Below are 19,326 nucleotides of genomic sequence, written 5' to 3' on the forward strand. Positions count from 1 at the left end.
AGATCCCCACACTGGCCAGCAGCCAAAAAAAAAAAAAAGAAAAGAAAAGAAAAGCAACAGAAGAGCTCAGGATGGTCAGAGAACTCAGCATCATCAACGTCTCCCTTAAATCTCAATCCTTAGTTCTGAAGAGATGTGATTTAGAAACTATGGGACAAAACAAAGGAACTTAATGCCAGGGGAATAGCTTAACGCAGCAAGGAGGGGAATAGCATTATGCCCTTTTATGATTTATTCACATTCTGAGGCATGCCATGAAATCAAATGTCCTTCATATGGCACGCGAATATTAATGTGCCAAAAGATGATTTTATTCATCTTTAAAGAAACAGGCGCATAATTTTGGAACAGCTCTGCCTCCACTAAGATTACCGATGAGAAAGAAGCCTGGACGTATTCTACTTAGCATCTCAAAATCCAAAGCACGAAAGAGACAGTTAACATGTTTTAAAACTTTATAAGGAATCGATAGTCCTGAATTGCAAATGACAATTCTGTATTCCCAAAAGATAGGATAGGTGTTTTGGGAATCAAATTACTTCCAAAATCTCAGTAGCTTGAAACATAATGGTTTATTTCTTGCTCACATGTTAAAGTGAGGGTCCAACACATTGTAGCTGCATCATCTGGTACCTGAGGATTCCCTGTTCAAAGAAGCAAGAGGAAGAGACAGAAGACTCAAGAAAGGGCTTCTGACAGCTCCTACACAGTCACACCAACAATTTCTGCCCACATTTTACTGGCCAAAACAGCTCGCATGACTCTGACGCCTAAATACAGGAGGAGGTGGGGGGACACTATTAACACCTCAATATGCAAAGCCAATTAAACCACACTGAAAACGGCTGTCATCCTCATTAGTATAGTGGTGGGGGAAAAAAGGGCTGTCAAATCAGACATCATTTAGAAGACAGAGATACAGATATAAATTATGAGCAAGTAATTAATGCAAACTACAAATTCTGTCTATGGCTCATGTTAATAAAAGCAACAACTTAAAATGTCCCAAGTTAAACTTTACCGTATCTGGAAAAATAGAGTATGCAAGTTTGTTGGGGGAAAAATTTCCAAGGTACAGGCTGAGCATCCCTAACCCAGAAATCTGAAATCTGAAATGCTCCAATATCTGAAATTTTTTGAGTGCTGACATGATGCTCAACAGAAATGCTCATTGGAGCATTTCGGATTTCAGATTTTCAGATGAGAGACGCTCAACTGGTAAGTATAATGCAAGTATTTCAAAATCTGAAAAACATAGGAAACAGATCTGGTCCTAAGTGTCTCGGATAAGAAATACTCAACCTATACTAAACTCTAAGGAATTTACCATGTGGACCTTTACTTACAAAGAAATAGTCACAGAAAATGTTTGACTAGATTTACACAAGAGAAGCCGTCTTTGAACAGATACTTCTGATCTCATGAAATCAGTGAGGGCATTTCTGCAGAAAGTTGACATGTTGTGACTGTCAAGGTGTTATGTTGCTTTCAAATAATCTGATGCAGTTTAGACAACCTCCAAGGAATGAATGAAATTATCAACTAGGCAAAATTTTGATAATCACTCTGATGTTAACATTTAGAAATATACAGATGGGGGGCTCTCTGGCATGAGAAAAAAGAATATACAGATGGAACAAAATCTTTTCTACACAAAGAAAGAGTGCCATGCATCTTCTCTATCACACTGACAAATACTCTACTGGAGGCATCAGTCCAGTCTGTACCATAAAGTATGTCAAAGAAATCTGATTTGAACAATTATGAGGGCAGGTACTATCAGTTAACCATAAAATAAATTCAGTACAACCCCTATGGAACATTTGATCATTGATAGAGCTGTACTCTAACGAGCTCATCAGGCTAGGCTAGTTACAAACATTCTCAGGTAGCTAAAGTAACTTATATTGGTTTTTAAAACATTAAATCCCTGCCAAACTTGATGACTTTAGTTTTATCATAAAAAATGCAGAAACTTAGACCTGCTCAAAGTTTATAATGTCATCACTGTAAAAGGTTGACTATTTACACTCAAGTGATTGTGCTTCCAAATCACTTAAGAGCTCTATGGGATGCTAAGACATACTTAAGATTTTATAACACACAAAACTGTACTTCAATCTGTGAGAAAAATTCTGTATTTCTAATCATAAATAATGTAGAAAAAATCTAAGAATGCAATAAAAACCTGGGATTTGTAGCCTGGGGAGTCTTACATCACATATTTTCTTAGGAAGATAAAATGCTATAGTAATAATCACTAGTACTACTTAAATAATATCAGCAAAATATTACGATGAATCTTAAAGTATGTTAAGAAGAGTTAAAAGAGTTTAGATCCCTGTACCAGCCAGCTGCCCAAAAAGAGTTATACAAGAAAAAATAATTTGAGGTAAACCCTTCAACAAGATTTAGAGAACCACTCCCGGGATTCTTCTTCAAGCAAAGGTTTAAAATTGCTAAGAGTGAACAGGATTAATAAACAAATTGACATGTATATTACACTTTGTGATGAGTACTATGAAAGAAACAGGATGCTATAAACAGAAAATACGGCAAGGTCTTGAAAAGATTTCTGAAGAAAAGAGGTCCTACTCTATTCTAGTAACACTTTCACTATTCCCCTAATATCTACATGCCACTTGTATTTATTTATTAAGTAGACCAAATTATACATAATTTGTACACAGCAAAGGAAAGTATCACCACAGCATAGGAAACACCCACCACCTTTATAGCTAGAAATATTCAAATTAGGTACTCATTCTCGCTTAACTGTTTATTTACATGCTTTTGACATCAAGTCATTTAACCTCTATATGCTTGCTTCCTCACCTACACAAGTGATACTCACCCCTCACTGAGTTATGAGTTAAAAAAATGAGACTGCATAATAAATTCCCCGGCACATAATAGAACTCAATCATATGTTTAACTCTTTTTCCTTGCTTGCTTCATTTCCAAGATTAAAAAACAAAAAACCCCCAGGGATCCAGAAGGAAGCAAGCATTTTGGAGTGTTAGTGTTTTTGATGCAGTAAAGAGCTAAAACAAAAAACACAGAACTTAGAATTTAAGTCTAATAAAGCCTTCTGTATGATCTAACCCCATTTTTCATTTCTAACCCAGATAATCCTTAATATATTAAGGTCTCATATCCTTAATCCCTTAACTATACCTTTGATAACATATCCAAAAGAACCTCCGTCTCCCACCATCCAAATCTTATCCATCCCAATGAATGTCTGATCTACTGCTCAAGTTTTCCCTGGCAACTACAGCCCACAATACCCTGTTCCCCTTCTCTAAAATTTCTGCATTATGTAAATTGGCAATAATTGTTGTTTTTAAGCCACAGTTCTCCTAATTAATTTTGGGGGGGGCAGGGTCGCTGGCTGGTTCAGGGACCCGTGACCTTGGTGTTATAAGGCTGCATTCTAACCAAATGCACTAACCAGACAGCAAGTTCTCCTAATTAAACTAGACTGTAAACTCCACCATAGTAGGTATTGTAAGAAATTACTTTATCACTCACAAGGGGAAAGTAGTTCCCAAGACATGCTAAATAAATACCTACATATTATAAACTCAAAGAATGGATTTACAGGAGAAATTCTTAGAAATGTGTTTGAAGGGGGGAGGGGAATTCATAACTATCAAGTAATCAAAATGTAATATAAAAATAAAGAGGCAGGGCCGATCTCGTGGCGCACTTGGTAGAGTGCTGCGCTGGGAGCGTGGCAACGCTCCCGCCGCAGGTTCGGATCCTATATAAGAATGACTGGTGCACTCACTGGCTGAGTGCCGGTCACGAAAAAACGACAAAAAATAAAAAAAATAAAAAAAATAAAAATAAATAAATAAATAAAGAGGCAGATACAGAGAACAATGATAGGTATCAACAAGCTACAGTGAATGAAGGGAAGAAACACTAAGAAGCCCATAATGTATGCAGTGTAACTCTAAGATAATTAACTCATGATATTTCAAAAAGGTTAAATTTGATTAGCATTTACAGATAAGAACTTAAATTTAAACTTATGTTAAGGGGCCGGCCCGTGGCTCACTCGGGAGAGTGTGGTGCTGAGAACACCAAGGCCCCGGGTTCGGATCCCATATACGGATGGCCGGTTCGCTCACTGGCTGAGCGTGGTGCTCACAACACCAAGTCAAGGGTTAAGATCCCCTTACCGGTCATCTTTTATTAAAAAAAAAAAAAAAAAAAACTTATGTTAAATATACTGTGTTAAATATTTCATCATTTGCTATGCATTATTGCCATATAGCATCCAATAACCTCAGACTCAGGATCCCAAGCAATATGTATCTGCTGAAAACATTGCTGAGACTGCCTCTAGAAGGGAGCTTTACGATATCTGGTCAAATCAGCTGCATGCCCAGAGATGTGCATTAAATTTGGAGTACAGACCAAAGTCCAAATTTTAATAAGAATTTGATCACCCTGGGTGATTCTAATTCAGTCAGGTATTTTAAATACAATGATCTATTCCAGGTTCTCAACACTGGCTGTACATTAAAATACAGGTTTTCTTATTTAAACGTAGACTGATCTAGGTGAACAAAACCAGACATGTTTAAAGTTTTCATGGTAGTCTGGCTATAATGCTACTCCCCACCCTGCAAAAACAAAATGGGGAGGGGGTAGCTGGCCGGTACGAAAATAATTTTTTTTAAACTATTTTTTTAAATATTCACATTTTGTCAAAGGAAAAAGGCAAGTTTCTGATAGAATGTATGCTATTTCTATGAAAGAACTGTACACGTGTGCATTGCTATTTAAGGAAACATTCTTTCTTATCAACATATCGAATCCACATTTTTCTTGGTCAATAGTGTATCATGGTGGAATTGGCAGCATTTTTCTTTATTACTGTTAAGTAAAATAACAATGCACTTTATACTGATAGCATAATGTAGTCAGTAAAATAAGGTATGTTTTTAACACACACAGGCCAAAAAAAACCACACATAATTAAAAAAAAAAAAAAAACCACATATAGGCACTTGAGCAAAAAGTTCTTTCTCAAAAGAGACTCAAACCAGTAACAATAGTAACTTCTAGCAGGAAGGAAGAGTCTTCACTATTTACCTGATATGGCTGTACTATCTGACTTTTTAATGTAATTTTATCTCTTGCAATAAAAAATCATAAGTGGAAAAAGTAACATTTTACATTTTTTAAACAAATTTTTGCACTGCACATTCATAAGTTGCTGGTACTATAAAACTGATAATCTTTTCAGAAAACAGACTACACATGTCAAAAGATTTATGTTCACTTACTTTCACCAGTAAACATCACTTCTCAGAATCCTAAGAAAATAACTCAAATTACAAAAAATTTTAGATATAAGTATTTTATTGCAGTGACATATACTAGTCATAAACTCAAAATACCAGGTATAATAAGTCTTCTTTCCAGCTCCTCTGACTTTTCAAATTTTCAATGAATAGGTACATATTTCTACACTGAAAAAATACAGAAAATATAAGATATTTTAGCTAGAAAATATACAAGCTGCCCAAGTTGATTTTAATGTAGTTTAATCAGATATTGTCTTCAGTAATAACTGTCCTAATAAAAGGCAAATTTATAAATAAACACAAAGAAAATTCCTCTCTGCCTCACAGAAAATTTTAAGAAATCAGGGCTGACAGGTTAGCTCAGTTGGTTATAGCGTGGTACTAGTAAGACCAAGGTCGAGGGCTCAGATCTCCTTAACCAGCCAGCTGTAGGAAGGGAAGGAAAGGAAGGAAGAGAAGGAAGGGAAGGAAAGGAAGGAAGAGAAGGAAGGGAAGGAAGGAATTAGTTTCAGGTGTCTTAAATTTAAAAAACCTGAATGTCCAATAAGAATATGAGAGAAAAAAGTATACTTTTAAATCACATCATCTTTACTAGCGAGGAAAATTTACTTGTTAGTCTATCCAGACTTGACCTAAGGGCCTCTAAAACAGTTACAAGGTAAACATTCTCCTAATCTACCTTCAAAGTCATACAGAAAGAAGTAAAATAGACAGCTAGACAGAATACTAATAATATCCTAAAATTCTTTCAGCTCTTAAGATGGAGAAATGAAAACTGAGAAATATTTACGCAGTGTGATAGACAAGGATAAAAGGTAAAGATAAAATGAGTAAGAAATGTTGCCAGCATTCTGAGATGCAGAAGGTTATAAGAAAGCTGCAGCAGTAAGATGAAGGCATAGGGACCATGCTGATGATGTATGCTTATGCTAGGAAGAGGAAAAACAGATTTAAGGGCCAACTGCTGTAGAGGAAAAAGCCAAGGTCCCCTGTGATCATTCCCCCATGCCTCCAAAGCACACACCTGAAAAGTGATCTACTGAAAAGGTACATAGCGAAAAAGCAGAGGACCATATTGTTATGTGATTGTACCAGTATGTTCCCAGTTTTTTTATCCAATCCTCTATAAAGCTTTTAGTCCCATATATCAAGGAGTTACAAACAGTGGTATTTTTCTTGTATTCAACATTATCTAATTTCTTAATTCCTTGATTAAAAAGGGTAACATCTGAACATATTCAATGGTCATGTGAAAAAAGTAGGAGGCCTAGTCTGATTTCAAAGCCAGAAACAAAGAATCTCACCATGGTGGAGGGGAAAGGACAACAATTCTTTAAATATACAACACTAAGAAAAATTACACATTAACTAATGGAATTCTACTGGTTACAAGTGAAGAAGCATATTACTTCTGCATAATCAAATAAATCCAAACATTTCCTTACAACTGCATTTTACCAACTGTAAAATATAGCACTTCTAAAAAAGAAAACAGGCAGTGGCCTTTTCCATTCTCTTTATCATGACAACTAGGAAAAAAGGGTAAATTCCTCATTTTGTTTAAAAACAAAATAGTATTTTACATACCACCATTTATCCAAAATGATTGAAGTACTTTGGGGTCTCTATGTTGCACAATTCCCAGGAGCCTTCAATAACACAGTGACTCTGAAAGTGCTGCATTAAAAGAACTGCAAACAGAGCAAATCTAAATCTGTGTGTGCATGTGTGCATGAGTATGAGAGTGGGGGGAGGGGGCAGAAGACAGACTTAGAAAGTCAAACTAGGTAAAATTAATTTAGGTACAAAAAGCAAAACCAACCCCAGAGATAAAGTCCCTCAATAATCCTGGCACTTTCTAAAAAGTCTCAATGCTTTTTCAGGTATATTGAGGCCTCCCTCACCTTCTAAACCTTCTCAACTACCATTTAATAGGTTGACCATTTTTGTACTCACCATTTTTGCAGGTCAAAAATGACTGACACAGGGCCGGCCCGTGGCTCACTCGGTAGAGTGCGGTGCTGATGACACCAAGGCCACGGTTCGGATCCTATATAGGGATGGCCGGTTTGCTCACTGGCTGAGCATGGTGCTGACAACACCAAGCCAAGGGTTGAGATCCCCTTACCGATCATCTTTTAAAAAAAAAAAAAAAAAAATGACTGACACTGGCAATTTCATATAGTTCAGCCTTATAATTCTTTCAATGCAAATAGGAATATAAATGCAAATTTGGAGAATGGGAGTTTCTCCAGTAAATGGACCAGTAGCTGAGTTGACTGGAGTAGACCCCAAAGCTGTGTGAACTGATTCCAGAGATGAATTTAAATTGGTTTCATAGTCCTCCATTCTGCTGGTCATAAGACAAGCATAAAGAATGTTTCAGGGCTGGCCTGTTAGTTCAGTTGGTTAGAGCGTGGTACCAATAATACCAAAGTCCAGGGTTCAATTCCTGCACAGGCCAGCCACCAAAAAATAAATAAAAAAATAAAAATTCAACCTGTAAACTCATCACACGAAAACCCTTTCAGAAAAGAAACCCCTCATTATACAGAACAGGCCCTGAGACTAAGTAACATGTCTAAAAGGGACAATAGTCAAGAGATAAAACCTGGGCTAGACACCCCCCTCCCCAATTTAATGACTCCTGGTCCAGTGCTAGTTCCTGTCTCTTGTTGCATCTCCACTGTAAAATATACTCAACCTACACACCATTCTATCTTCTTCACATATGAAAAATAACACCTTTCAGAGAGAAAAACAGCCAAAAGACTATTCAAAGCAACTTTTAAATTATAAAATTGGGGGCTGGCCTGTGGCTCACTTGGGAGAGTGTGGTGCTGACAACACCAAGTCAAAGGTTAAGATCCCCTTACCAGTCATCTTAAAAAAAAAAAAAAAAATTTATAAAATTGGGCTGGCCACTTAGCTCAGTTGGTTAGAGCACGGTACTGTAACACCGAGCTCAAGGGTTCAAATTCTGTACAAGCCAGCCACCAATAAATAAATAAAAATTAATTAAAATCTAAGGAACAGAAAGAGAGCCTCAAGCAGTTTGGACATGGAAGGAGTATCAGCTTTGCAGTGAAACAGACTTGCCTGAATACTAGTGATGTTACCAATCTGTTGTCACCTTCCCAAAAGTTCTTAATTCTTATCTGTAAAATAAATGGTACCTACTTTGCAGGGTTGTTTTGAAGATTAAGTGAGAGAATGGTAAGCACCTAAACATAGTAGTCAATAAACAGTAGACGGTGGGCTGGCCAATTAGCTCACTTGATTAGAGTGTGGTGCTGGTAACACCAAGGCACCAAGGTCAAGGGTTTGGATCCCCTTACCAACCAGCTGCCAAATAAATAAATAAATGATGGCATTGTTGTGGGTTTTATTATCACATTCAATGAAAATAGTTTTTTAAGAGGTTTTTAAATTTGTTAGTACCACTTTATACCAGTTGTCAATTAAGAAAGTGTTTATCATCTCACCCCAGTTAGAATAGCTATTTTTAAAAACACAAAAAAACAAATCCTGGCAAGGATACAGAGAAAAGGGAACACTTACACATAGCTGGTAAGAATGTAAATTAGTACAGCCATCGTAGAAAACAGTTATGGAGGTTCCTCCAAGAACTACAGATAGAACTACCATACGATCCAGCAATCTCACCACTGGGTATATATGTAACAGTGCCTGGCACATAGCTGGCACTCAATATGTATTTGTCAAATGAGTTTGGTACTTACTTTTAATACTTAGAATACCAAGGCTTTTCAAAACAATAATCATAACACTGAAGTATGTACAATTTTCTTTTCCATGTGCCACTCTACAGAGATGCTTCTCCCCACTTTAAAATTAACTCATACATTCCCTAGAAAGAGGAAAACACAAATTATTTACCCTTCTAAATCGAATGTTGTAGGGTTATCTGCACTCCCATGTTTATTGTGGCTCTATTCACAACAGCCAAGAGAACCAACCTAAATGTCCATCAACAGATGACTAGATAAAGAAAATGTGGCATATGTACAATAGGAAATACTACTCAGCTATAAAAAAAGATTGAAATACTGCAGCAACAACATGGATGAGCCTGGAGAAAACTATGTTAATTCAAATAAGCCAAGCACAGGAAGAGAAATACCACATGTTCTCATTCATATGTGAAAGCTAAATAAAAAAGCTGATTTCAGGGCCGAGCCCGTGGCGCACTTGGTAGAGTGCTGCGCTGGCAGCGCAGCGACGCTTCCTGCCGCGGGTTCGGATCCTATATAGGACTGACCGGTGCACTCACTGGCTGAGTGCCGGTCACGAAAAAACGACAAAAAAAAAAAAAAAAAAAAGCTGATTTCATAAAAGTAGAGAATAAAATCATGGTTACCAGAGACTGGCAAGGGGAATGGCGCGGGGGAGGTATGGGGAGAGGGTGGTCAATGAATACAAAACCACAGAGACAGGAAGAATAATATCTAGCGTTCTACAGCAATATAGGGAGACTACAGCCAACAACAAATTACCGTAACTAGAGCTGGCTGGTTGCTCAGTTGTTTAGAGCACAGTATTGTAACAGCAAGGTCAAGGGTTCAGGTCCCCATTCTGGCCAGCCACCAAAGAAACAAACAAAAAAAACCCACACACATACAAATTACTGTATAACTTTAAGTAGCTAGTCATAAGGATGCTGAATGTTCCCAGCACAGAGATGAAAATGTTTGAGGTCAATACCCTGATATAACCATTGCACGCAGTGTAACCATTGCACGCAGTGTAAGTGTACCCAAGTATCATATATCATAGTGCCCTCCATAAATACATACAAGTATCATGAGTCAATTAGGAAAAAAAAATTAAAAAGAAAAAAAATTCAGAGACAGAAGTAGATTAGGGGTTGCCAGAAAAAGGGGAGGGGTGAGGAAATGAGAAGTTATTGCTTTATGGGCACAGAGTTTATGTTTAGGATGACAAAAAAGTCTTGGAAATAGAGGTAGTGGTTACACAGTATAGTGAATGTAAATAATTCCATGCAACTGTATGTTTTAAAATGGTTAAAATGGAAATTCTTGTTATATATATTTTATCAGAATTAAAAAAAAAAAAAAGAGGGGCTGCCCGGTTAGCTCAATTAGTTAGAGCATGGTGCTGGCCAAGGATTTGGATCCTCGTATAGGCCAGCTGCAAAAAAATAATAACCAAAAGTGTCTAGGTTTCTACATCAATAGTCTTTAATATGGGACAGGAACCAGTATCCTGCACAGTATCACAGTATTTTGCACAGTACATAGTATCCTGCATATAGCAGACACCACTGTTGTTACTAATTCAAATTAATTCTTAATTACACATACTAATAGAATAACTCTGAAAACACTTATACATTCACTAGAATATAAGGCTCCTTGAAGAGATCTTCTACTTCGTGCACTGAAGAATACTAAATGTCTAGAACAGTGCCTACTACATAGTTGGCATTCAATATGTATTTATCAAGTAAGTTTGGTACTTACTTCTAATACTTTGAATACTAAGGCTTTTGAAAACATAGGAATAATACTGAAGTATGTACAATTTTTCCTCTTCATGTGCCACCCTAAACAGAGGTGCTTCTCCTCACTTTTAAATTAACTCACACATTCCCTAAAGAGAGGAAAACACAGATTGTTTAGCCTTTAAAGAACTTTAAAACCTCCTTCCCAATTATTTCCACTAGGTAAAAAAACTAGTCAATTTTTTACCCACATTCTACAATCCTGATTGCAGAAAGGTACTTCTCCCATTGGCCTCAATAGGGGAGGGGGGTGAGGAATCGGATCCCTCAAACTCCATCAAACAGGAGATTTCTCCTCTTCAAAACTTAAGAGGATACTTACAGGCAGCCAAACCTGTTTGGCTGTAGTAGAAGCAAGAAGGTGAGGCTTCACTGGAAGGAGAGGTAGAAAATAAGTGAAAAATGACCTAAAACCTAAGCATGGAAAAAGGAGGAAGATCAAAATCTAAATCTCTTTTCACAATTTTTATAGAATTAGAAAAGACATTGAAACAAAAATCCTTAGAATTTTGTTTTGAGTAAATTGTAGAAGTTATACTATCCATTCAGACTTTTTATCAATTTGTCTTCCCAAGTCTTTGAAAAGCCAAGAATTCATCAAAATTTCAGCACTTTTACAGTATATTACAATATATTATTTTAAAGTTGTTCTTAAAAGTAGCATATTTTGCACAGAACATCTCATATTCATGATATCTTTTGAAAAACCTTACAAGTACAAAATTATAACTACATGATAGTGGTATTTTCTGGTCAAAGAACACAGCTTTGAAAATTTCATGGGGGCTGGCCCGTGGCTCACTCGGGAGAGTGTGGTGCTGATAACACCAAGGCTGCGGGATCGGATCCCATATAGAGATGGCCGGTTAGCTCAATGGGTGAGCGTGGTGCTGACAACACCAAGTCAAGGGTTAAGATCCCCTTACCGGTCATCTTTTAAAAAAAAAAGAAAATTTCATGGTAATCATATTATAGATTTTACTGCCTAATTTAACAAATTAACCTATTATGATCAAATACAATACATTAATCCCACAAATCCGTAAGTAGAACACTTAACATTTCAACACAAAACTATTCACAACAACCACTCCAAGGACTTATAAAGTCCTCAAATCACTAACCAATAAAAACAAAGTAGTATTAACTGATAGCTTTCTATTAACCAGAACCCCATTCACTGCCCAAGGCTTATTAAGCCTTTAGAATCACACTTCACAAAACTAATCATATGTAACACCGTTATTTTCCTATTGAGTAATCTGAGACTGCTAACATGCAAATATTTTAATGCTGATTTACACTTTCATACTATGGAACCTTTCCGTATTTGCCAAAGTGAAACAGTCTCTCTCACATTAATCTTGAATATTAATCGAATGACATACCAGCTCAACATGACAAAAGTATTGCCAGAAATAAACCATTTGGACAATATTCACTTTCTGGATATGCAAACTTCAGGTATAAAATTAAAGATTTTATTTGCAGACTATTTCTTTGTGCAAATGTTACTTAAGGACAGCTCATAAGAGTACACTTGCTAAGATTAACAAAAAGGTAGATAACTATCTTCTAATATAAGTATGATCCTGGTGGACCAGTAGCAAAAACAATTTGACCTTTCACACTGGATAAGAATGTTTCACAATAAATACTACTACCTGACAAGTATTACATTTGGCAATTTACAAAAACCCACAATTTCATAACAATCCTGTAAATTAGTAGGCAAAGCAAACATAATTAATTCCCATGGTATTGATGAAGAGCCCAACGATTCCAAGGTCTTCACAATAAACATCTGCCAAAGTATGAAATATTGTCATAACCCTCCTTACTCATAGTGTAACATGTCTCCTTCAAATTTTAGATAAAAAGAGTTAACATTTCAGGGGCTGGCCCGTGGCTCACTCGGGAGAGTGAGGTGCTGATAACACCAAGGCCACGGGTTCGGACCCCATATGGGGATGGCTGGTTAGCTCACTGGGTGAGCTTGGTGCTGACAACACCAAGTCAAGGGTTAAGATCCCCTTACCAGTCATCTTTAAAAAAAAATTTTTTTTTAAAGTTAACACTTCATATGACTTTAAATAAATCCTGAGCTGATCACAAATCAAGCCTATCACTGACAGATCTGCCAAACTACTGTCATAGATCATTGGAAAGACAATAAATTCAAGATTAAATTTCAAAAAAAATAAGCCAGGATCATGATCATATGCTTTCTGAACTGTACAGGATTCAGTGTTCATAATAAGGTGTGGGTAAGACTTTAAAAATGCATGTGGGGTAAAACTTCTTGAGCTTGGGACACTTGCCCTTGCTGCTGCCACACCTAAATCTATTATATTTTAAAATACAGAACTAGCTCAAAGTAGACATAACAAAACTAACACACTTGGCTTTGACACTATCAGTCAGATTCACTAGCTGGTTAAGCAGCAGGCTGTTTTCAGCAACCACAGTATCCTTGACTTTTCCCATTCTGGGGGAAGGGAATGGGAGGAGGAAGCGTTTCATTTTCCTTGACTTATCTTGCCAAATGCTAACTTCATTTGAGAAAGAAGAAAAGTATTCTGGGGATTTAGATCTAAGATATATCTCTGTGGTAGAGTGATGGACAAAGTTTAGGAAACTTTCATTATAAATCTAAATGAGAAAACTAATAACAAATGGCCCTAAGCAGAATGACCAGAGGGCAAGTTTGTGGCCCAGGACAATCCCAGTTTTATGCTTGCTGTTGCAGCATAATCAGGAATTAGTACCCCTTCCTTTCCAAAATGGAGTCCTGATTTGGATGATAAATTATTATGACCCTTGTCATTATGTGCTACAATTTAATAAATTTAAATCAACTTCTAAAATTGTTCCTAGGGGTGTGACTAGAATATGCATATAGTTATCAGGCTCATAACATAGAGCTATGTTGGCAACCCAATGTCAATTTGGAAATATCAGTTTTTAACTATATCAAATCGTTTACTGACCATTTCAAAACTGGTAAAAATTACTAATTTTTGTTGCTGTTCCTCACTATCCCTTAATGGATTGTTTGATATCTAGGCTACTATTTGGAAAAACATTTGTAAATCATGTGCCAACCTCTGTGCTAACAAAGGTGGGTGGAGGACATTTAATAAGTATTTCACAGAAATGCATGGTATCAGCCACATTAGACATAATGATAAGCATGCTTTTTAAGCAAGGCAGGTCATGGAACTTGTATATGAACACACATTTTGAGATTATCTAAAATTCTCACTTTAACATCATTCACTGTGCCTTAAAATGGGATTTTATGTTTTTGAAAGAAAGCACCAGGTTCCTATTTTTTTTAAAAAAAGATATTTTATCTACAATTCACAATGGATACTACTAGTCAAGTCATAAACATCAAGGTACTACTAGTTGAAGTAATTGCTAAAGAAACAAGCATACTCCACTCTTCCCCTAAAAGGTATCACTTTAGTTACACATAGGTCTTTTGTGAGTGACTAAAGAGATAGAGAGAGCAATGGTCTAAAGAAAGACAAGTTCTGACTTTACCATTTAACAGCTCACTAGCCATGTCATCACATAAAAACATCAGTATATCTTCTCAAATTCACTTTCCTGAACTATGAAACAGAAGTAACTCTCTAATCTACTTCCATCTTGTTATATGAATTAAAAAATCTTTCTGGGCCTGCCCGTGGCTCACTCGGGAGAATATGGTGCTGATAACACCAAGGCCGCGGGTTCAGATCCCATACAGGGATGGCCGGTTAGCTTTGGCGCTGACAACACCAAGTCAAGGATTAAGATCCCCTTACCGGTCATCTTTAAAAAAAAAAAAAAAATCTTTCTGAAAGTGGTCTGTGAACTGTGGAACTATATAAATGTTATAACATATGAATACGTATAAAGTTTAAAAATTTAGCATTTACCCCATGCCGGTCAATACTGTTTGCAGACATATAGTTTTCTTGAAATATAAGGTTTAAAAAAAAAAGTCCCACAAAATCAGCCTTCCACTTCTTTTTTAAAAAATCATACTTTCAGATCAACTTCTTGAAGTATTTAGAACACACTTGTAAAATTAGATACATTAATTTACCAGGCTGAAATTTCAGTTGGTATACCATAATAAGGTCAATAAACTTTATAAATATTTCCTATTTCCTTGCACAAGCTATAAAACAATTATGAAAAACGTATTTGTATGGAGTTTCACAACGTGTTTGCTTGTACTTACCAAACCCAAAATTTGCTCACTTTTACCATTTGCCATAAAGTTTTCTTTCCCATACCACAGAGTTCAAGTTGAGACCTTTTCATATAAAGGTGAAAAGAGTACCTAGGAATGTCCACAGTATTAAGAATTCACCCATCACCTCAAAATGCAGTGATTCCTGATTTCAGTATATCCCAAAGATGTGTAAGATAACAGAATAGAATGAAATATGCCCAATATGTATAATATTGCACAAAAAGTTCAAAAGTATACATAAAAGAGCACTTAAATACACAGGCTAAAAGCTATCTGTAGAAAAATTTTTAAAAATTGCATTACCCAATTTTGCTTATGTGTAGGTATGGGAAAAATAAAATTTATTTAATAAAGTTAGTCCATTAACTGAAACAGCAACAGAAAAATTAAAACTGGCCTACAGTAGTCAATGTATTGGCAGTTAATCTAATGCTTTTAAACTCCTTTATAAAGTTAATTTAGTATTACCTATGTTTTCAGGTATTAAGGAGTTAATTCATGCTAGTTGTCCAAAGGGCTGGTTGGCTAGCTCAGTTGGTTAGAGCATGATGTTGGTAACACCAAGGGCAAGGGTTCAGATCCCACTACCCACAAGATACAAAAGAAAAAAAAGGAGAAGAAAAATGCTTCCCACCCTCCACTAACAGAATAAGCTAGAAGTGAAACTTGATGTTTTAGAAGGACAGCTCTCAAGTAAGTTACTCAGAACAGATGCATTCCTGGGGTTAATGCATTCACAAAGTGAACCAAAAATGACCATCAAAACTTGACCTTCACCCCCCATGGAGCCATTCTTCACCGAGAAAAGAAAAATAAGAAAAGGACAAAAACAGCAATTACCCCACAAGCACAAATGTAGTTTATGTTGATGCCTCTCCTCCTAAAAAAATGGGAATATTCCTTTTTCTCCCCTCTGTATTTACCACATTTCTGTACTAATGTGGTTCATATGTACAGGAAGGTAAGACTTGCTTCGGGAATGCTAAGAGATGAAGGACTAATAATATGGCTACAAATTATATGAAAACCTATGCCTTAGACTACTGACTTGTTTAAGTGATGAGATGTTAGATTTAATATTCAAGGTGAACCATCCTAGCTCAAACTTCAATATTTCCTGTCTGCAACCCAAAATTGTCCCTTTCCTGAATACAGCTTAGCTCTTATTCCATTACCACTAAATAATCCATATAAATTAATTCCAATTCCCCCAGGAAAGAGTTAAATGAGGATACAAAAAAGTTTACACACTAGGTTCAACACAGCATGCAAAATAAAAGATAAGCACACTGCAGTGAATTAAAAGAAGAGAGAATGGCAGTTGGAAAGCCAACATTTATATCCACATACCCAAAAAACAAATCATAACACTGCACTCTCACCTGCTTCCCCTCCCCATGCCTGATAAATTGTTTGGTGAGAACTATGGGATCACTTTCCGTCACACAAACAAAATGAATTATTGCACTCAATAAAGAAGTGGACACAGAGAGAGGCTAATTCCAGGTGACTGTCTTCCTCCCTTCCCATGAATCCCTCCCTACCTTACACCCCAACAGCCACAGGAGTACCTCCTCACCTTGTAGATTCTTATTTCTTTCCTCCTTTAAATCCTGAAGGGGGCACCTAACATTAAACACTCTAACAATGTTGAATAACTAATAGTGGCTTTGGTCAAAAATCCTCAGCACTCAAACCCAAAATGAGTAACACTAATCTGTCATTTATTTGGAAGCTACAATCATAAACTTTCAAATCAATTTTTAAAACGGCTTAAAAAAAATTCCCCCACACCCTTTTTGGTTACCATAGCAAGTTTACTCAGAGCCGAAATCCCGATAAAACAGAAAGCATTCAAATACAATTTCAAGTTTCCTCCTAAGGACACTAGTAGATTAAGAAAGAAACCTATTTGGGGAATGAAGGGGAGGGGGAGACTTCTTTATAAGCACGGCTACATTTTGTTTGATTTTTAAACAGTGAAATAAAGACAAGGCTGACCTTGGGCTGTACTTCCCCATATTATTCCCTTCCCCCTCCCAACAGAAACCTTATTCAATATAAATAGCAATTTAAGAATTTACAGGACAAAATTTAGTTCAGGATCTTTCTCAAATCTGAGTTCTAAAGGTCTCTTTTTCCTCATTTTCAAATCCCTGAACCCTAGTTTCTCACTCTACACTGGGACTAGCCCTGAGGCTATTCGCATGACCAAACTGGACTTCAAGGAAAGGACCCTACTGAACGTCTTGAAATATAAGTGGCTTTAGTAATTCATTAATCTAAGGATCAATGGAACTTGACTCCAATCATGTCTCACCCGACCCTACCCCCACAAAAGCATTAAAACGGTAGGAACCACAAACACGGTTTATGTTTTACTACAGTTTAACGGATGTGGGGGTAACAAGTACGTATGTCCAAAATGTGGTGGCGGCGGCGGTGGTGCTTAAAAAATAAACTGCCAGGGGCTGACTAGACACACAGACACAATGGCCATTTCGATAAAGTTCTGAAAAATGACTAAAGAACCTTTAGGGGAAAAGGAGCAATGAACAAAGAGGAACTATGAAAATCTGTACATAACACCATTTACTTAAAACGGAGGAAAGAAAATAGAATCTCCTACATTCGTAATCCAAAAGCCCAAGCCTCAGATGAGTGCCTGAATAGGTTAAGATCCCCAACGAACTACAAGCACGCATTCCAAGCCTGGGGAGTCAACCAAAACAGTTACTAAACATTATTTGAGATCACCTTATTTTTTTTAAACAGGTCTTTCCATTTGTCATAACGATACATAGGAAAATATCATTTTTTACAAACTGGTAGACTGAGGCACGGGCACTGCCAAGCCTAGAACTAAGAGTCATGGTCTCCTTGTCTCCTGATCCATGACCATCCCCCAGAACTTACTGCTTAGGAAAAAGATTACAGGAACTTCGAGCTCTCCTGGATAAGTCCGAGGAAAGGGAGTGGAAGGCTTTTCTGGACCTCCCCAGAAGGCGGCGAGGTTAAAGAATCCAAAGGAGCCTCACTACAAGGTGTGCCGGCCTACGGGAAAGAAATCTGATCGCAGCATCTCAGCTTGCCTCCGCCCGAAGATGAACTGCAGTGATTCCCATTTTGCCCCTCTTCCCCACCCTCACCAAGGACTGTCCCTCACCACAAGCCCCAAGAAGCCCTCCGCTCACAAGGGTTCTCCTTTGTGAGACTCCACAGCCGCCGCCCCACACGGGGCCTCCAGGGAAAAGCCACCGCCCCCACCCGCCATATTTCCCTGAAAGGCGCCCGCGCTACACCTCCCGGTCTCCACTCTCCCATGTGGCGGATGTTTCTGCCCCCATCACGCCACCCAATTGTTCTCCACATCCCAAGACTGTCCCAGAAGCTCTCCTGGGGATTGCTCGCCCGGAGACAGCAGCCGCCATCTCCTCCCCCTCCCCCGCCCCAGGACTCGCCCTCCCCCCAGCCGCCATTTTACAACCAACTCCTCCACCCTATAGCCTCGGCCTCCCGGTTGACGAGTGTCTACAGCTAAGGACGCCGAAGGGATCAAATTCTTGGGCCTGGAGCCTCCTGACGCTCCGGGAGCCCAGAGGCCATTTCCTGCTTTCCAAATCCACGTCCCCGGGCCAGGATCGGAGACGATGCCGCCATTTTGTCTCCTGTTCCCGGCCTCTGTGGGCGGCGGCAGAGGGTCCGAGAATTCCAGCCCCCCGTTGCCCCCCCAACTCACCGTCGTATCGCTCAGCCTGCTCGGCCAGCTTCGCCTGGTACACCAGATCCTCCCGATCATCCATAGCGGCAGCGGCTCCGGCAGGGTCTGCGCAACGGATGGAAGCGGATAGCGTCTCCGACTCTCTCAGCCTCTCGCTCAGCGTCCGAGCAGCAAAAATGGCGGCGCTTCAATCCGGGACTTCCGCCTGCGCACGCGGACAACTGCTCAGCTCTATGGCAACCGCTCCCTGGCAACTGGCGCGGGGGGCGGGTCCTGAAGCTCGGCGCCCGAAGAGGCTGGAACCAGCGAGACAGCCTTCCTCTGTCGGCTCAGCGGGCGCTTGAGCACCGAGGCGGGAACTGCCACTGCTGGGAGAGAGCGGCTGCGAGGGGGGCTGAAGAAGAGGCCGACCTGGACTGCGCCTGGAGAGAGCGAGCGAGAGAGCCTGGGCCGCGACCGAGGGAGAGGCCCGGCCTGCGGGAAG

The 19,326-nt window shown here is 38.4% G+C and overlaps 1 protein-coding gene across 2 annotated transcripts in view; it reads right to left on the bottom strand.

Moving 5' to 3' along the window:
• The window catches only part of YWHAE (tyrosine 3-monooxygenase/tryptophan 5-monooxygenase activation protein epsilon), a 42,595-nt gene extending 23,570 nt beyond the window's left edge, over positions 1-19,025 (bottom strand). For both annotated transcript variants that reach the window (XM_063110215.1, XM_063110216.1), the window contains exon 1: positions 18,861-19,025. In XM_063110215.1, coding sequence (XP_062966285.1) covers positions 18,861-18,924 — 64 coding nt within the window. In that variant the 5' untranslated portion in view covers positions 18,925-19,025. The remainder of the gene's footprint in view (positions 1-18,860) is intronic.
• Positions 19,026-19,326: the final 301 nt, after the last annotated feature.

The sequence above is a fragment of the Cynocephalus volans genome, chromosome 10 (assembly GCF_027409185.1).
Source record: "Cynocephalus volans isolate mCynVol1 chromosome 10, mCynVol1.pri, whole genome shotgun sequence".
In the NCBI taxonomy this organism is placed as follows: Eukaryota; Metazoa; Chordata; class Mammalia; order Dermoptera; family Cynocephalidae; genus Cynocephalus; species Cynocephalus volans.